This window comes from Babylonia areolata, chromosome 29, assembly GCF_041734735.1.
Source record: "Babylonia areolata isolate BAREFJ2019XMU chromosome 29, ASM4173473v1, whole genome shotgun sequence".
Classification (NCBI taxonomy): Eukaryota; Metazoa; Mollusca; class Gastropoda; order Neogastropoda; family Buccinidae; genus Babylonia; species Babylonia areolata.
In genome coordinates this window covers 14,996,575-15,010,109 of record NC_134904.1, presented here as the reverse complement: position 1 = coordinate 15,010,109, position 13,535 = coordinate 14,996,575, and the positions used below count along the sequence as shown (strand labels likewise).

Here is a 13,535-nt window from a genome sequence, read left to right as displayed (position 1 = left end):
TTCATCATCATCTCCCGCCTGATTTGGACTCGACACACTTAAACCAACACTTTAAACTACTAACCCGTATCGCATTTAAAGCAACGTCACTGAAATTAATGAACACAGTCTTTGTTTTAGTTTCCAAGCCGACGCCGCAGCACCAGATGCCCGCCATCTCTCTCTCCTACTCTCCACAGTGGTGCGCTGTTGCTGTGGAACAAACGTGGGGGGAATGCTCTGTCGCCTTCGCGTAAACTTTCAGTTTGCTCTTTAAATCTCAATAATTCAAGCTGTGTTATATACATCGACGTCTTAGAGTAGTTTCAAGTCGTCCACACGAGAGCAGACAGGAAAATATTACAGATTTGAGGGTATATATTCGATTGCAGAGAGTCATGTGATCAATCGATTGGGTGCTTTAATCCCGAACACAAGATGGCTGCGAGCGTGCAGTCGATGTGTAACTTTTGGAAAAACTTTAATCTCCAAGAGTTACAGGTAAGTGAAAAACAGTTTGCGGTCGCATGATGTAAACAATCTATAGTATATGAACTGATGCATATGTTTGTATTGTGTCGGAACCGTGTCTTTCTTGTTTTAAATTGCTGTAATCGATAGAATATCAGTAATCAATATGGCTATCTGGATCAGAGCTCTTTGTCTGAATCTGCATCAGCAGCCGAGATGCTGGTGTTTTCGGTGCATGTTTGGGGTTATGCTTATGAACCAAACGTCCATTGAAAACTTTTGAAGCTTGAAACTAACTTTGAAAACTTTGGAGGTGTTTATTTTGTGATGTTTACATCGGTTGAAACTGGAATGGGGATGCTGCTTTGGAAGTGTGGATAAGGAGGGTTGTGAGCCGGGAAAAATTCGCAGCTTTGCGGCGTCGGATTACTTAAAGCGTCATCCGCCGTTTGAATCTGAAATTAGATGTGTTGTTTTTTTTCATGCTGTCGGACTGCACGCTAGCATTATTGTTTACTTGGTCTGCGGGGGTTGAATGTGGTCGCTGATTGACCATGTGATGTTTTGGTGTGTGCCATGCGGCCCGCCTCGTTTTTTAAAGTGTCGTCTGCTACTGCGCTGCTCGATGGGTCAGCGTCGGAGCGATTGTTAAACGAATGTGTGTGTGTGTGTGTGTGTGTGTGTGCGTGCGTGCGCGTGCGTGCGCCCCAGAGAGAGAGAGAGAGAGAGAGAGAGAATTTCAGACAGACGGACGTGAATGTTTCAGCAATTAAAGGTTTCGCGTTTATCGTTTATGATAACACTAATTATTAAAAGTCATAAATTCTTACCATTCACAGACACAGACACACACACACTCACGCACACACACACACACACACACACACACACACACACACATACACACAGAAAAAAAAGGTTGGTGCTGGAATAATAATCATCAAAAATGCAGTTAATAAATCAGAGTTTACAAGAGTAGGTATTTTGATAATTTGGGAAATAGTATTGATTTTTTTTTTATAGATCATATTATCATTCTTTTTTTTTTAACCATCAGCACCATGGAAAAATATGAGACCTATATATTTATTGATAGAAATATTATAATTTGTATGACAAAAAAATGGATGCTGTGTACTAGTTTTACAGCATGTGAAAGACAAGGTCGTATTGAATGGTGGCTTGCTTGCTTACTCAGTAGCCCATGATCATTGAACTGAAAATATTGAAACTGCAAGTGTTATCTTCAATTTAACGTCTATTCACTATAAGTGTTATTAGTTGGAAAAGAGAAAAGCAGTGGATAAAGGAAAGGGAATGCATGTGAATATTAGTGTAAGAAAGTGTTCATGTTATGTATTGGAGGAAAAGTACATTATAAGAAATTAAAGTTTAAAGAGATTGTGGTGTGTAATGAATGAGGTGTTGCAGGAAGGAGAATAGGTGTTTGCATATCAACAAGTATTAACTTACAACAATGTAGATATAAATAGCATCATTAATTACAATACATCAAAGGAGGATACCAAATGGACTGGAGTTTAAAATTTCAGAAAACATTCTAAGCAATGAAGAATCATTCAAAATCTTTTCAGTGGCTGATGGAATAAAGTCACCAACTACATATTTTGGAATTAACTGTCTTATGCTAGGACAATGAATGAGTAGATGGTTTACAGGTATATGCTACCGCACATACATTTTATATTTTTAGAAAAAATTGAAAGAAAGCCATTCAAATGAATTCTATACATTAGATTTGTAATTTGTCTTGTATGTGTAATTGGATGTGGAGTTGTAATGTGCCTTCGAAATTACATGCTGCTCTTCAAGCGGCTTGGCCCTACCCATTCATTTGAAGATATTCCACAGTGTGAAGGTACACAGTAGAAAGTTAAATTAATGCCCTGTTTTGTGAATTGATGAATAATATGTTTTATTTCAATTGTCATCTCAATTTGCTTTTTTGAGTTTGGAGATTTAATAGCTTGTATTACTGACTTCGAGTCTACACATAATAGAATATCACATACAGTTTTCGGAAGGTCTGAATTATAATTCAAGGCCACAAATATGGCGAAAAGTTCAGCTGTGAAAATGGATTATTGTCAACCGACATGGTATAATTTTTCTATTTGAAATGAAGGAATTACAGAAGCCGCTCCCTAGTTACCATTTTGAAGAACAGATCCATCTGTGTATATTTTTTTTTAGACAATTTGAATATTTATTTACCATGTGGGAGAGTACTTCAGTTTTTAACCAAAATGGTGACTGGTTCTTCAATGAATTCATCTGTATAATCTATGTCAAAGGTTGCATTACACTGCTCCCATTCAGGAACTGGTGAAAAAGCAGGTATTTTTCATTTTTGCAATCTGTTTGCAAAGTGTGTGTGTGTGTGTGTGTGTGTGTGTGTGCGTGTGTGTGTGTGTGTGTGCGTGTGTGTGTGCGTGCGTGCGTGTGCGTGTGCGTGTGTGTGTGTTGAGTATTCAAAGTAATGTTTTCACTCCTGCAATTGGGTATGAATATTAGGGGACAGAATTTGTATAGATCAAGGTGTTTGCAGTTTTGTCAGTCTGTTTTGACTTGTTGCGTGTTTTTGAAATTTGGTGGTATGAAAATGTTGATATATTAGATAAAAATTCCTTTGAACAATGTTTGATATTCGTCAGGTTAAATAGAAACACCATGACATCTGTCTGTTATTTATGGAGAAGCAGGAATCTAATCAGATTCTGGAATGACAGAATATCACCAACATCAGAAAAAAAAACCCATTCCAATAAAATGTACTATGTTATTTTTGATAATTTGCAGTGTCTTAACAGTACTAAAACTGAAAGCAATTTGTTTGATGCAGGAGTCGATTGTGTCTGGGAACTTCAATCATTTGCAAATAAAATAGGGTTATATCAGTGTGTCAGACAGGAATTGCGAGTAATTTTGCCAGTGGGTGGTGGGCTCGATGTATGGAGAGGGTGGCGTGAATGTGTGTGTGTGTGTGTGTGTGTGTGTAAATATGAGGTAAGATATTCATAATTCATTAATCAGTAAACAAAAAAATAAAATAATGACCCCCGAAAACATGAGCATGGCTGCCTACCTACATGGCGGGGTAAAAATGATCATCCACATAAAAGCCTATTTGTGTACATGTATACAAGTGAACATGGGAGTTGCAGCCCACGAACCAAGACGAAGAAGATAACAATAATGTAGATTTGTATTGTGCTCTTTTTCTCTAAAAGCTCAGGGTGCTTTGCATGGAAAACACATTCATGACCACTTTCTCTCTTCTTCTGACCCCCCACCCCAACCCCCTTCTCTCATTCCTCATACGTATGCAAAGGGAGTTGGCAGTCATGGGGTGGCGTTAGAGAATAATGATATTGAAACTGCTTACAGACAGGTTCTGAAAAGATCACACACACACACACACACACACACACACACACGCGCGCGCGGAGTGAGTACTGTTCTTTTTCTTTTCTTTGAAATCAGACCTAATCAGACCTTATGTACCAGTTACCAAATTTACAATTTTCATACCATCTTTTATTGATTCATTTCATTGATAGAGGATTCTTAAAAAAAAAAAAAAAAAAAAAAAAAATCAATCAATCTTAAGTTAGAGCCTGGCCCTAGCAGCTGCAGTATTCCTGATACATTGAGACTGCTTGAAGCCAGGAGCAGGGAAAGATGACATTCTCTTTATATAATCTGACATGGTTCATCAATAATGCTTTTCCTTCAAAAACATAATAATGTGCAAAATAAATGTTCGTCACTACTTTTCTTGGGTGTGATGACTTGAGTGAACAACTTGGTGAGAGTGTGTGATCTACCCCCAGTTTCACTTTTGTCTCTCTCTTTGTGGTTTAGTGCTGCCATGCCACAGTCTCCAGATTGATTAGCGCCAGCTTTGTCATTATTGTCGGTTATTATTCCCACCTTTCTTATTGGCTTCTTTTGACGGCATCGCTACTTGTGGGGATGCCACCATTGTCATTTGTCTGTAGACACCATGATGATTATAGTTCATATTTTTGTTAATTGGCATAGTTTAGGCCTGGAAATCATGGGACATAGATTTTTTTTTACCAGAGGTTAATAAAGTGTGGAGCTGTGGCTGGGAGGTTATGGCGATGTAGATGTGAGGAATGGATGTGCGCAGGAAGCTATTAACAAGGTAAACAAATGTCTGCTTTGTAGGACTGGATCCCTGACAAGCTGCAGAAAGTTTGCTTTGTGGGGTTTCATTGTCGACAGAAATAGAGCCGCCTCGTGGTACCCACAAAGATGGGATGCAGATGCTGAGAAAATGCCTTTATTGGCAGTGCGGAAAAGATGTACAAAAGGCGTGTTCTCAGTCCCGGAAAGTAATCAATGTATTGCGTTACCAACATTGATTTGTGCCTGTGAAAGTAATATCAGATGCCGGGCTATTTCAGTGTGTGCACAAGCATCTTGGTTGGGGAGAATCAATGAGATACATGGCAGGGAGGGGTGGTGGTGGTGGTTGGAAATCTAGGTGGTAGGATTGACTTGGGAGAGTATTGATTGAACGCAGACATCTTCGGGGCTGTATATTAACACTTTCCTCTGATCAGATTAGGCCATCGACCATGCCCTGCGTGAACTGAGGCCTCAGCAAAAGAAAGAAAAAAAAAATCTGGCTGTGACAGTGAAGAGAGAGAGAGAGAGAGAGAGAGAGAGAGAGAGAGAGAGATTGGCATGTTGTGGATGAATACATCCCAGGTCACGTGTATGTGCCACTGTGGTGCAGAGAGCAAGGACAGGATGGGATGACGGGTAGGGGTGTAATTGGTGTTGTTTTCTTGCTGCGGTGTATGAGTTCCTTGCAATGGTAATTTGTGATCAGCTACAATGACAACACACACACACACCACACGTTTTCATGCATCAGTAAGTACTTGAACATGAATGCAGGCACACTCACACATGCATGCACATACATGTATGCACATACAGACATATGTACATAGTACAAGCACACTTACACTCACATCTACACACACACACACATATTTTCATGCATCAGTAAGTACTTGAACATGAACGCAGGCACACTCACACACACACATGCACATACATGTATACACATACAGACATGTATACATAGTACAAGCACAATTACACTCACATCTACACACACACACACACACACACACACAAAAACAAAACACATTCACACTCTCTTACACACACAGAGAGACATGCACCCCCACACAGAGCAGGGTGGTGGCCATTGTTCATGCATGTCCCCACTGGGGTGCGATGTGACTGACTGACTGGCCAGCCTGGCAAGAGTCCTGTCAGGTCTGTGTTCAAGGGAAAGTTTCTCCTGTTCAAATATTGATCAGTCAGGCCTGAAAGGGGCGGGGAGGGGCAGCAGAGGGAGCTTTTAACTGAAAGATTGCAGACATAGAGGGCCTGCTGGGCTGGCACTGTCATTCTTGTGAGCTAAGAGGAGGTGGAGGAGGGAGTTTGGGGGAGCGGGAAGGAAAATCAATAGTTTGTTTGGTGACAATGGGTGCATTGGAGAAGCTTGCTCCCCCCTTGAAGTGTTTGATTCCCCGTCTGTAATCAGGGGCTGAGAAGATCTAGCAGAGAGCCAGTAACTACAGACTTGAACGGTACTGTTGTTCTCGGCTGCCGGTTGATCAATGGACAGGCAGTGCAGAGGGGATGGGTCCCTAATGGACGCATTAGAGACACCAGCTCCAGTGACATATCGCAGCATCCCTCTATCGATCCAGGGGCCATTCTCTGTTGGATTTGTGGTCCTTTCTCCTGTTCTCCTCCCACCCCCTCCTCCCCTCCACAACAGCAGAGACTTTTTGGACATATTGATCGAAGAGCTGAGCCCCCCCATGGGGCACATTAAACGACTGACAGGGAAAAACAAGAGACAGAAAGAGGGAGAGAGAGAGATGACTTGCTTGGTTACAAGCGAATAAGTGCTTCTTTAAAATCAGGAGAGATCAATAGATTTTCATCAGGAAAATGGGGTCTGTAGGAGACAGGGGAGCCGGGCCCGGGAGAGCTGATTGATTTATTGATATGTCACGCTATCAGGAATCCTCCCTCTGCACCCTCTCACTGGCTGGAGTGGTGTGGGTTTTTTTTTAGTTTTTGTTTTTTGGCCTCATGATAAATTGATGAGCGCCAACACGGGATCACAGGGCATCCATCTTCTTATGGCTTTTCGACCAGTGATAGATTTTTAAGGCCTGAGATGGCCCGCCTATTGGCTCCACTGGTTCCACACGCATGGGCAGGGCCCAGGGAAAGATCACTCTGGCTGCATTGGCAGGGTGGCTGCTTCTCTCCCCCTGGGGAGGACAGGCAGATCTGTCACAGAGCCCAGTTTTTTTTGGGGGGTGGGGGTGGGGGTTGTGGGGGGTTGAGGGGGGTTCTCTTGGCAGGGCTTGTCTCCCTTGCATGGTTTTTAGTGGCGTCAGGAGACCGGGTCCGCACATAAGCTGCTTCTTGTTCTATGGTTGGAGCTGTTCCACAATGTCATGTTTCCTGCTTTCTCTTCAGTCTTCCGACAATGTTGTGCAATTTGGCAGCGGACTGGGGTGAAGCATTCTCATAGATTATTATTTCACAAAAAAGAGGTTTTGACAATAAACAAAAACAAAATAACACAAGGTAGTCCAGCCATTGTAAATGTTTCAGAGATATTTATTTGTCCAGTCTTTTCATGTGATTTCAGTTATGATATACATATCAGACAAGATAGTCAAGCCATTGTAAATGATAGATCTATGTGTCCAGTCTTCTCATGTGATTTCAGAATGATATATATATGCACACATTTCACAAGACAGTCAAGCCACTGTAAAAATGTTTGACAGATATTTAATCAGTCTTATATTCATTATGATTTCACTTGTAGACATTTCACAAGTTAGTCAAGCCATTGTAAATGTGTGATAGATGTGTCTGGTCTTTTCATGCGATTTCATTAGTAGATTAAATACACACATTACATTTACCTGAGTGAGTTTTGTGACCAAAGGACAAGGTAATGCTAACAGTGGAGTAATCAGTCCATATTTGTGTAGACAGTGATTCTTCAGAATGTTCCCCTTTCATCACCCCCTTGTTCTCCCACCATGCCTCCCCCCAGGATGTTGAAGGCTGGTCTGGGTTTTACTTTAGTCTTTCCTGTGAAACAGGTACACAGCTTGCATTGTCCCTGGGAGAGAGAGAGAGACAGACAGACAGATGTAGAGAAAAGAGGAGCAGTTTTGTTCAGCTTCTTAGCTTTACTGACACCTTCCATGCTTCTCACACTTCCAATGACAAATACACACACAGACACACACAGACACAGACACACACAAAATTAACCAAAAATTTCCCCTTGAAATGAAAAATATCTTTTTCACATGTATATGGTATTACCAAACAAGTACAAGACCATCACCACCACCACCACACCAGAGTTTAATTTTGGTTCAGCACACTTTGAATCATCTGACCTGTTCATCAACCATAATTTATAATATATTTAATGGGTCATTTTCAAAATCAGTGGGTAAGGACTTCCCTCCCTCATCAGCCACTGAACACCCCAAAATGCCATTATCTAATTGGTATTGTCTTCATCACATTCTTTCATAAATGAAACATTTTAAAAGTGTGTGTGTGTGTGTGTGTGTGTGTGTGTGTGTGTGTGTGTGTTCTTCAGTTTAAGGTCTATCCACATACTGTGATTTTAGACACCCCCCCCCCCCAAAAAAAAAGAACAAAAAAAGAAAAGAAAAAAGGAAGGCGTACAAAGGAGGGAGAACCTATGACAAAATTTTCTGCAAACTTAATTGAATCAAATGTCCAACTCGACTGCAAAGCAAACTTTCAGAATTTTTTAACAGCGGTACAAAATCATTGACAACATCATTGATTAAACGGTTTTTCTGAAAATCTAGGTAGGAAAGGCTTTAAGGCCTCACATTAAAAAAGAACATGCCTATTTGAAATTAGTCCTCCCTCCACAGTAGCGTGTGGCGTTTATTTTTTCACAGTATATTTAGTTTTAAAAGCATAATGTGTGTGTGTGTGTGTGTGTGTGTGTGTGTGTGTGATAGTGCGCGCGCGCGCGCGTGTGTGTGTAGAGTGCATGCCGCTACAATTAATACAATGTAAAAAAAAGTCAAAAACAGAAACAAAGTAGTGCAGCAAAAAGGTACTGCAGTAAACACAGTATCGTAGCCTGAATAATGTAATTATACGTTTAGAGCATGCAGTTTCCTTTGCTTTGTTGGGATCGAGAGATCTTCACAGTCTTGAGTTGCTGTGTGTCGTCGCTCACTGTCAGTGACGCCACTACCGCAAGGGCAGGGTAGCAGCAGTCAGAAATTGATCATCGGTAGTCCAGCTGTTTGCACAGTGGAAGCCACGGCTTAGTGAGCATCAGCTTGACTGACCGGTCAATGAATTGACTGATTGATTTTGTGATCACTGGCACACCTGGTATCGAGCTCACGAGATGCGTGAGCCGTCACAGTGCACCACGAGCTTTGCTTGAAGTACTTTTGAGGGGAGGAAAGTTTTGTACTCGTTGACGTCATATTAGGGCAGAGAGGAACCAGACAGTTTTGGGCCGTGATTTTTGCACACGTTGACGTCATATTGATGCAGAGAAGAAACAGACAGTTTTGGGCCGTGAATTTTTTCACACGTTGACGTCATATTGATGCAGAGAAGAACCAGACAGTTTTTGGCCGTGAATTTTGCACACGTTGACGTCATATTGATGCAGAGAAGAACCAGACATTTTGGGCCGTGTTTTTTGCACACGTTGACGTCATACTGGTTTAAACAGCATTTTATTTGGAACATGTCACAATACAACACAGATATTGATGAACAGGACAACAAGAAAATCTCATATGAAGTCCAGTCCTGATACATGTACATAGTCATACTGAATATGTGACGGATGTCATCATAACTAGAAGTTAAGACGTGATCATACATGAGTTTTGAACAATACTAAGCTGAGATATAAATGAAGTGAAAGAAAATGAATAATAAACATGTGGTGGAGAAAGAAGTCAGTAGAGAGAGAAAGAGAAAGAGAAGTGTCAACGCAAGGGCTCAAGCACAGCAAGACAGTCAGATTGAACTTGGCCGACAAACAAAGCCGCGAAGGCCAACCGTCCCGTGGAAAAAAAAAAAGCAAAAAAAAAAAAAGCAAGCACACCATCATGTATTCATATAGTGACGTCATATTTGGGCAGAGAAGAACCAGGTCGAGTTTTTGGCCGTGGTTTTTGCACACGTTGGCGTCCTATTGGGGCAGAGAAGAACCAGTTTTGGGCCTTGGTTTTTGCCCACGTTGGCGTCCTATTGGGGCAGAGAAGAACCAGTTTTGGGCCTTGGTTTTTGCCCACGTTGACGTCTTAATGGGGCAGAGAAGAACCAGGCCGAGTTTTTGGCCGTAGTTTTTGCACACGTTGACGTCGTATTGGGGCAGAGAAGTTTCGCTGGACAATTTGGGTCACCAAGTTTTAATTAGTTAAAACTGACAAGGTTACATGGCACAAACCACATCAAACGAAAATGGGACTTTCGTTCATTGGCCTCCCCCCACTCCCCTTCAGTCCTCTCCCAAAGTATTAGACTTAAATTTTAACCTCTATGCTCCAGCGTCGATGGACGTGGCAGGAGGCAGCCACATTGCTCTGTTCTCCGCTGTCCTCAGGCAGTTTGCTGATGTCCACCCTCCCACCACCCTCCCCACCCAAGAATTGGTCTTCTAATTTGTTTGAGGGTTTCCGGAGGGTGCCCTGGGAGGACGGCAGGTGTTGTTGAACTCACGGACCATTTACCAGTGTACCGTCACCACCACATCTCGGTGGCCGTCACTTGAGACTGAGGTATCTGTTACCACCGCCGGTCGGTGGACGACGGCATTGGAGGTTTTTATGGTGTTTTTCATTCAATAATCGGTGACCTGATTTGAGAGGCATTAAATACAGGAGGGTTTTGGAGAAGGGGGGGTGGGGGAGGATAGTGAGAAAGGGATGGGGAGAGAAAGAGAGAGACAGAGAGGGAGAGAAGACAGATAGACACACACACACACTGTCTGTCTGTCTCTCTCTCTCTCTCACATACACACACACTCACATACACACACACACACACTTATCCCCCGTCCCTCCCCCCCCTCCCCCTCACTGTTTCTCTCTCTCCTCTCTCACTCTCACATAGCACACACACACACACACACACACACACACACACACACACACACACACACACACAGACAACACTGCCCGTTTCTTCATGATGAAGCGAATAATTCTCCCCTGGTTGTTGAGGCAGTGAATTTTATGGTTCTCTGTATTGATTGTTGGATATCAGTGGTACAGATGGTATCAAACTGCACCAGACATTAGATGGCTCGCTCTTTTGTACAGCCACGCCAGAGAGAGAGAGAGAGAGAGAGAGGGGGGGGGGGGAAGAGAGTGGAGGGCGGTGGGAGATAAAGTCTGTGTGGAGAGAGTGTTGAGAGAGAGAGAGAGAGAGAGAGAGAGAGAGATGGTTGTCCTGGGTGGGGGTAGGGGGCTTAAAAGCAGCAGTCAAAGGGTTGAGGCAGGTGGAGGATCACAGGCGGAGTGTTAATAAAGCTTGTTGCACGTGCTTGTGGAACAGTGTCACAGCCACATGTCAGTCTGTCGCCGAGCTCAGTTCCTCTTGAAGTTCGGTTGGGGGTGATGGTGGGGAGGATGCGATCGGGTGTGGTGGGTTGGGAGTGGGGGTGGAGGCTGCTGGTGCGATTGTCTGATTGATTGTCATGGTCGCCAGAGAGAGAGAGAGAGAGAGAGAGAGATGTTTAATCGTGTAGAAAGTCACTATCCGCAGCTGCTTTCGGTTTCTCTGCCTGGAGTAGTGTTTTGTATATGAGGCAGGGAAAGAGAGAGAGAGAGAGAGAGAGAGAGCCCCTACGAAAACAACAATACCAACACACATACAAACAAAAAACAACTAGAAAACAACAACAACAACAAAAAACAAACAAACAAACAAAAAAAAAACCCACAAAAAAACAAACAAAAACCCAACAACCTTTAATGTGTTTTTCAGTGTTTTGAATGAAAAACCTTGATGCCTCTGCCATCATTTTCTCCCGCAAACTTAGCGAAGAGTCACTGGGGCGCCGCACATAACTGTTGACCTGATTCCTCCAGGTCTGTCGGTTGTGTGTCAAAGCCTGGGTCTCTTTGTTACGGGAACATACCTTTTTTTAAATCGTACCTGTCGAACTCTAGTCTATTTCCGCCTTTCCCACGACCTTATTGCTGAGATATTTCATAACAAAAGTAGTTACCACACACTGACTGAATCCCACAGATACCGACTTTTCAGGAAAGATGGCGGCCGAAGAAATCGTATCGTTTCGTCGACTGGAATTTTAAGCAGTGTGTGTGTGTGTGTGTGTGTGTGTGTGTGTGTGTGTGTGTGTGTGTGTTCACCTTTCACCTATCACATAGCCCTGTGGACGGTCGTCGGGGCACCGCAGATGATTTTCTAGACCAGTTTTCTCAGTCGGTTCCTGTCTCTCGCAGCTCTATGGGACTCACTCTGGGAAATTCAGGTTTGTCCATTCTTTGATGTTGTCCTGCCACATTTTCTTTTGCCTCCCTCTCTTCCTGGTACGGAGCCCTGCAGATGGGTTTTTGCGAACCCGTCGGATCTTGTGACATGTCCCTACCATTTAAGCTTCTTCCTCATGATGACGGTTAGGTCATCGTGGGGTTCAATGGCTTGGGTGATCTTCTGGCGCACCTCAGTGTTTGTGACGTGCTCGGTGTATAAGATGCATAGTAGCTTTCATAGGCATCTTATTTCTAGGGCTTGGACCTTCTTCTGGGGCTCGGCAGTGAGAGCCCATGTTTCGCAAGCATAGTGATAGAGAAACATTGATTGAATCAGTGAACGTGTAAGTTTCACTTTAGATCCGAGTGTGATGTTTTTGTCTCTTCAAATGGGCTTCAGTCGAGTGAGCGCTGCTGTAGTCTGCACTATCCTGGACATGACTTCTGGTTTGGAGCCTTCCTTAGTGACAATTGCACCCAGGTACTTGAACCTAGATAAAGATTCCAAAGACTGCCCGTTGACTTCGATATCAGTGCTAATGCCGTTGGTGTTAATCGTCATGGTCTTTTGTAACAGTTCTACCTCCGATGGTGACGGTGCCCTCATGATCTTCAAGTACACCGCTTCCGCCATGATACGTTCCAGGAATATGGTGAACAGTGTAGGGGATAGTTGACAACCGGCTTGTCCGACTCTAACTGTTGTCCTGAACCAGCTTCCGTTGGAACCGTTGTGGAGGACTGCACTGGCTGCCTTGTTGTACAGTTGTTGGATAACTCGGATGATCGTGTTGGGGGCTGGTGTATTTTCTCATTGTCGCCCACAAGGTCTCGTGTCACAAACGGTTTCCTGAAACCTAATTAGACATGGAACAGAGGTTACTGGTGTTGAAGTTATAAATCTGTTCTGTGGTGCTGCGTCCAGTTGGGAAGCTCGCTTGTTCCTCAGAGATGATTTTCTCAGCTTGAGCTTTCAGTCTGTTAAGATGATTTTCAGTAGTACCTTGCTGGGGTCGTGGCTTATAAGGCTTATTGTGCAGTAATTTTGGCACAATTGGAGGTTTTCTTTCTTTGGGAGTGTGATCACTAGGGACTGCGTCCAGATGGTAGGCTATTCTCCTGTTTTCCAGAATCTGTTGCAAGGAGTTGTATGTTAATTGTGTGTTCTCCTGCCTGAATGTGTCCTGCAGACCTGTACGTTGTCGATTCGGGCTGATTTTCCTTTATTCACGGACTTCACTGCTGCCTTATCCTCTTCGTGAAGAATTGATGGCCCTTCTTCCTTTGTTGCTTGTGGGCTATTGAGCACTGCTGGGTCACCGATGGTTCTGTGATTGTAAAACAAAAGTGGATGGCAAATCAGGAATTGAACTCAGGAGAATCTGGATGATCAATTTGGTGATTGGCGAGTCAGGATGACACCCCTGTCGTTTTGTCGCCAATGAT

General features: G+C 43.2%; 1 protein-coding gene across 1 annotated transcript in view; it reads left to right on the top strand.

Annotated features, from left to right (window-relative positions):
* The first annotated feature begins 413 nt into the window (after nucleotides 1–413).
* Nucleotides 414–13,535, top strand: part of LOC143275075 (homeobox protein cut-like 1) — a 136,415-nt gene continuing 123,293 nt past the window's right edge. The window contains exon 1 of the mRNA XM_076579140.1: nucleotides 414–480. Within this exon, the coding sequence (XP_076435255.1) occupies nucleotides 418–480 (63 nt within the window). The 5' untranslated portion in view covers nucleotides 414–417. The remainder of the gene's footprint in view (nucleotides 481–13,535) is intronic.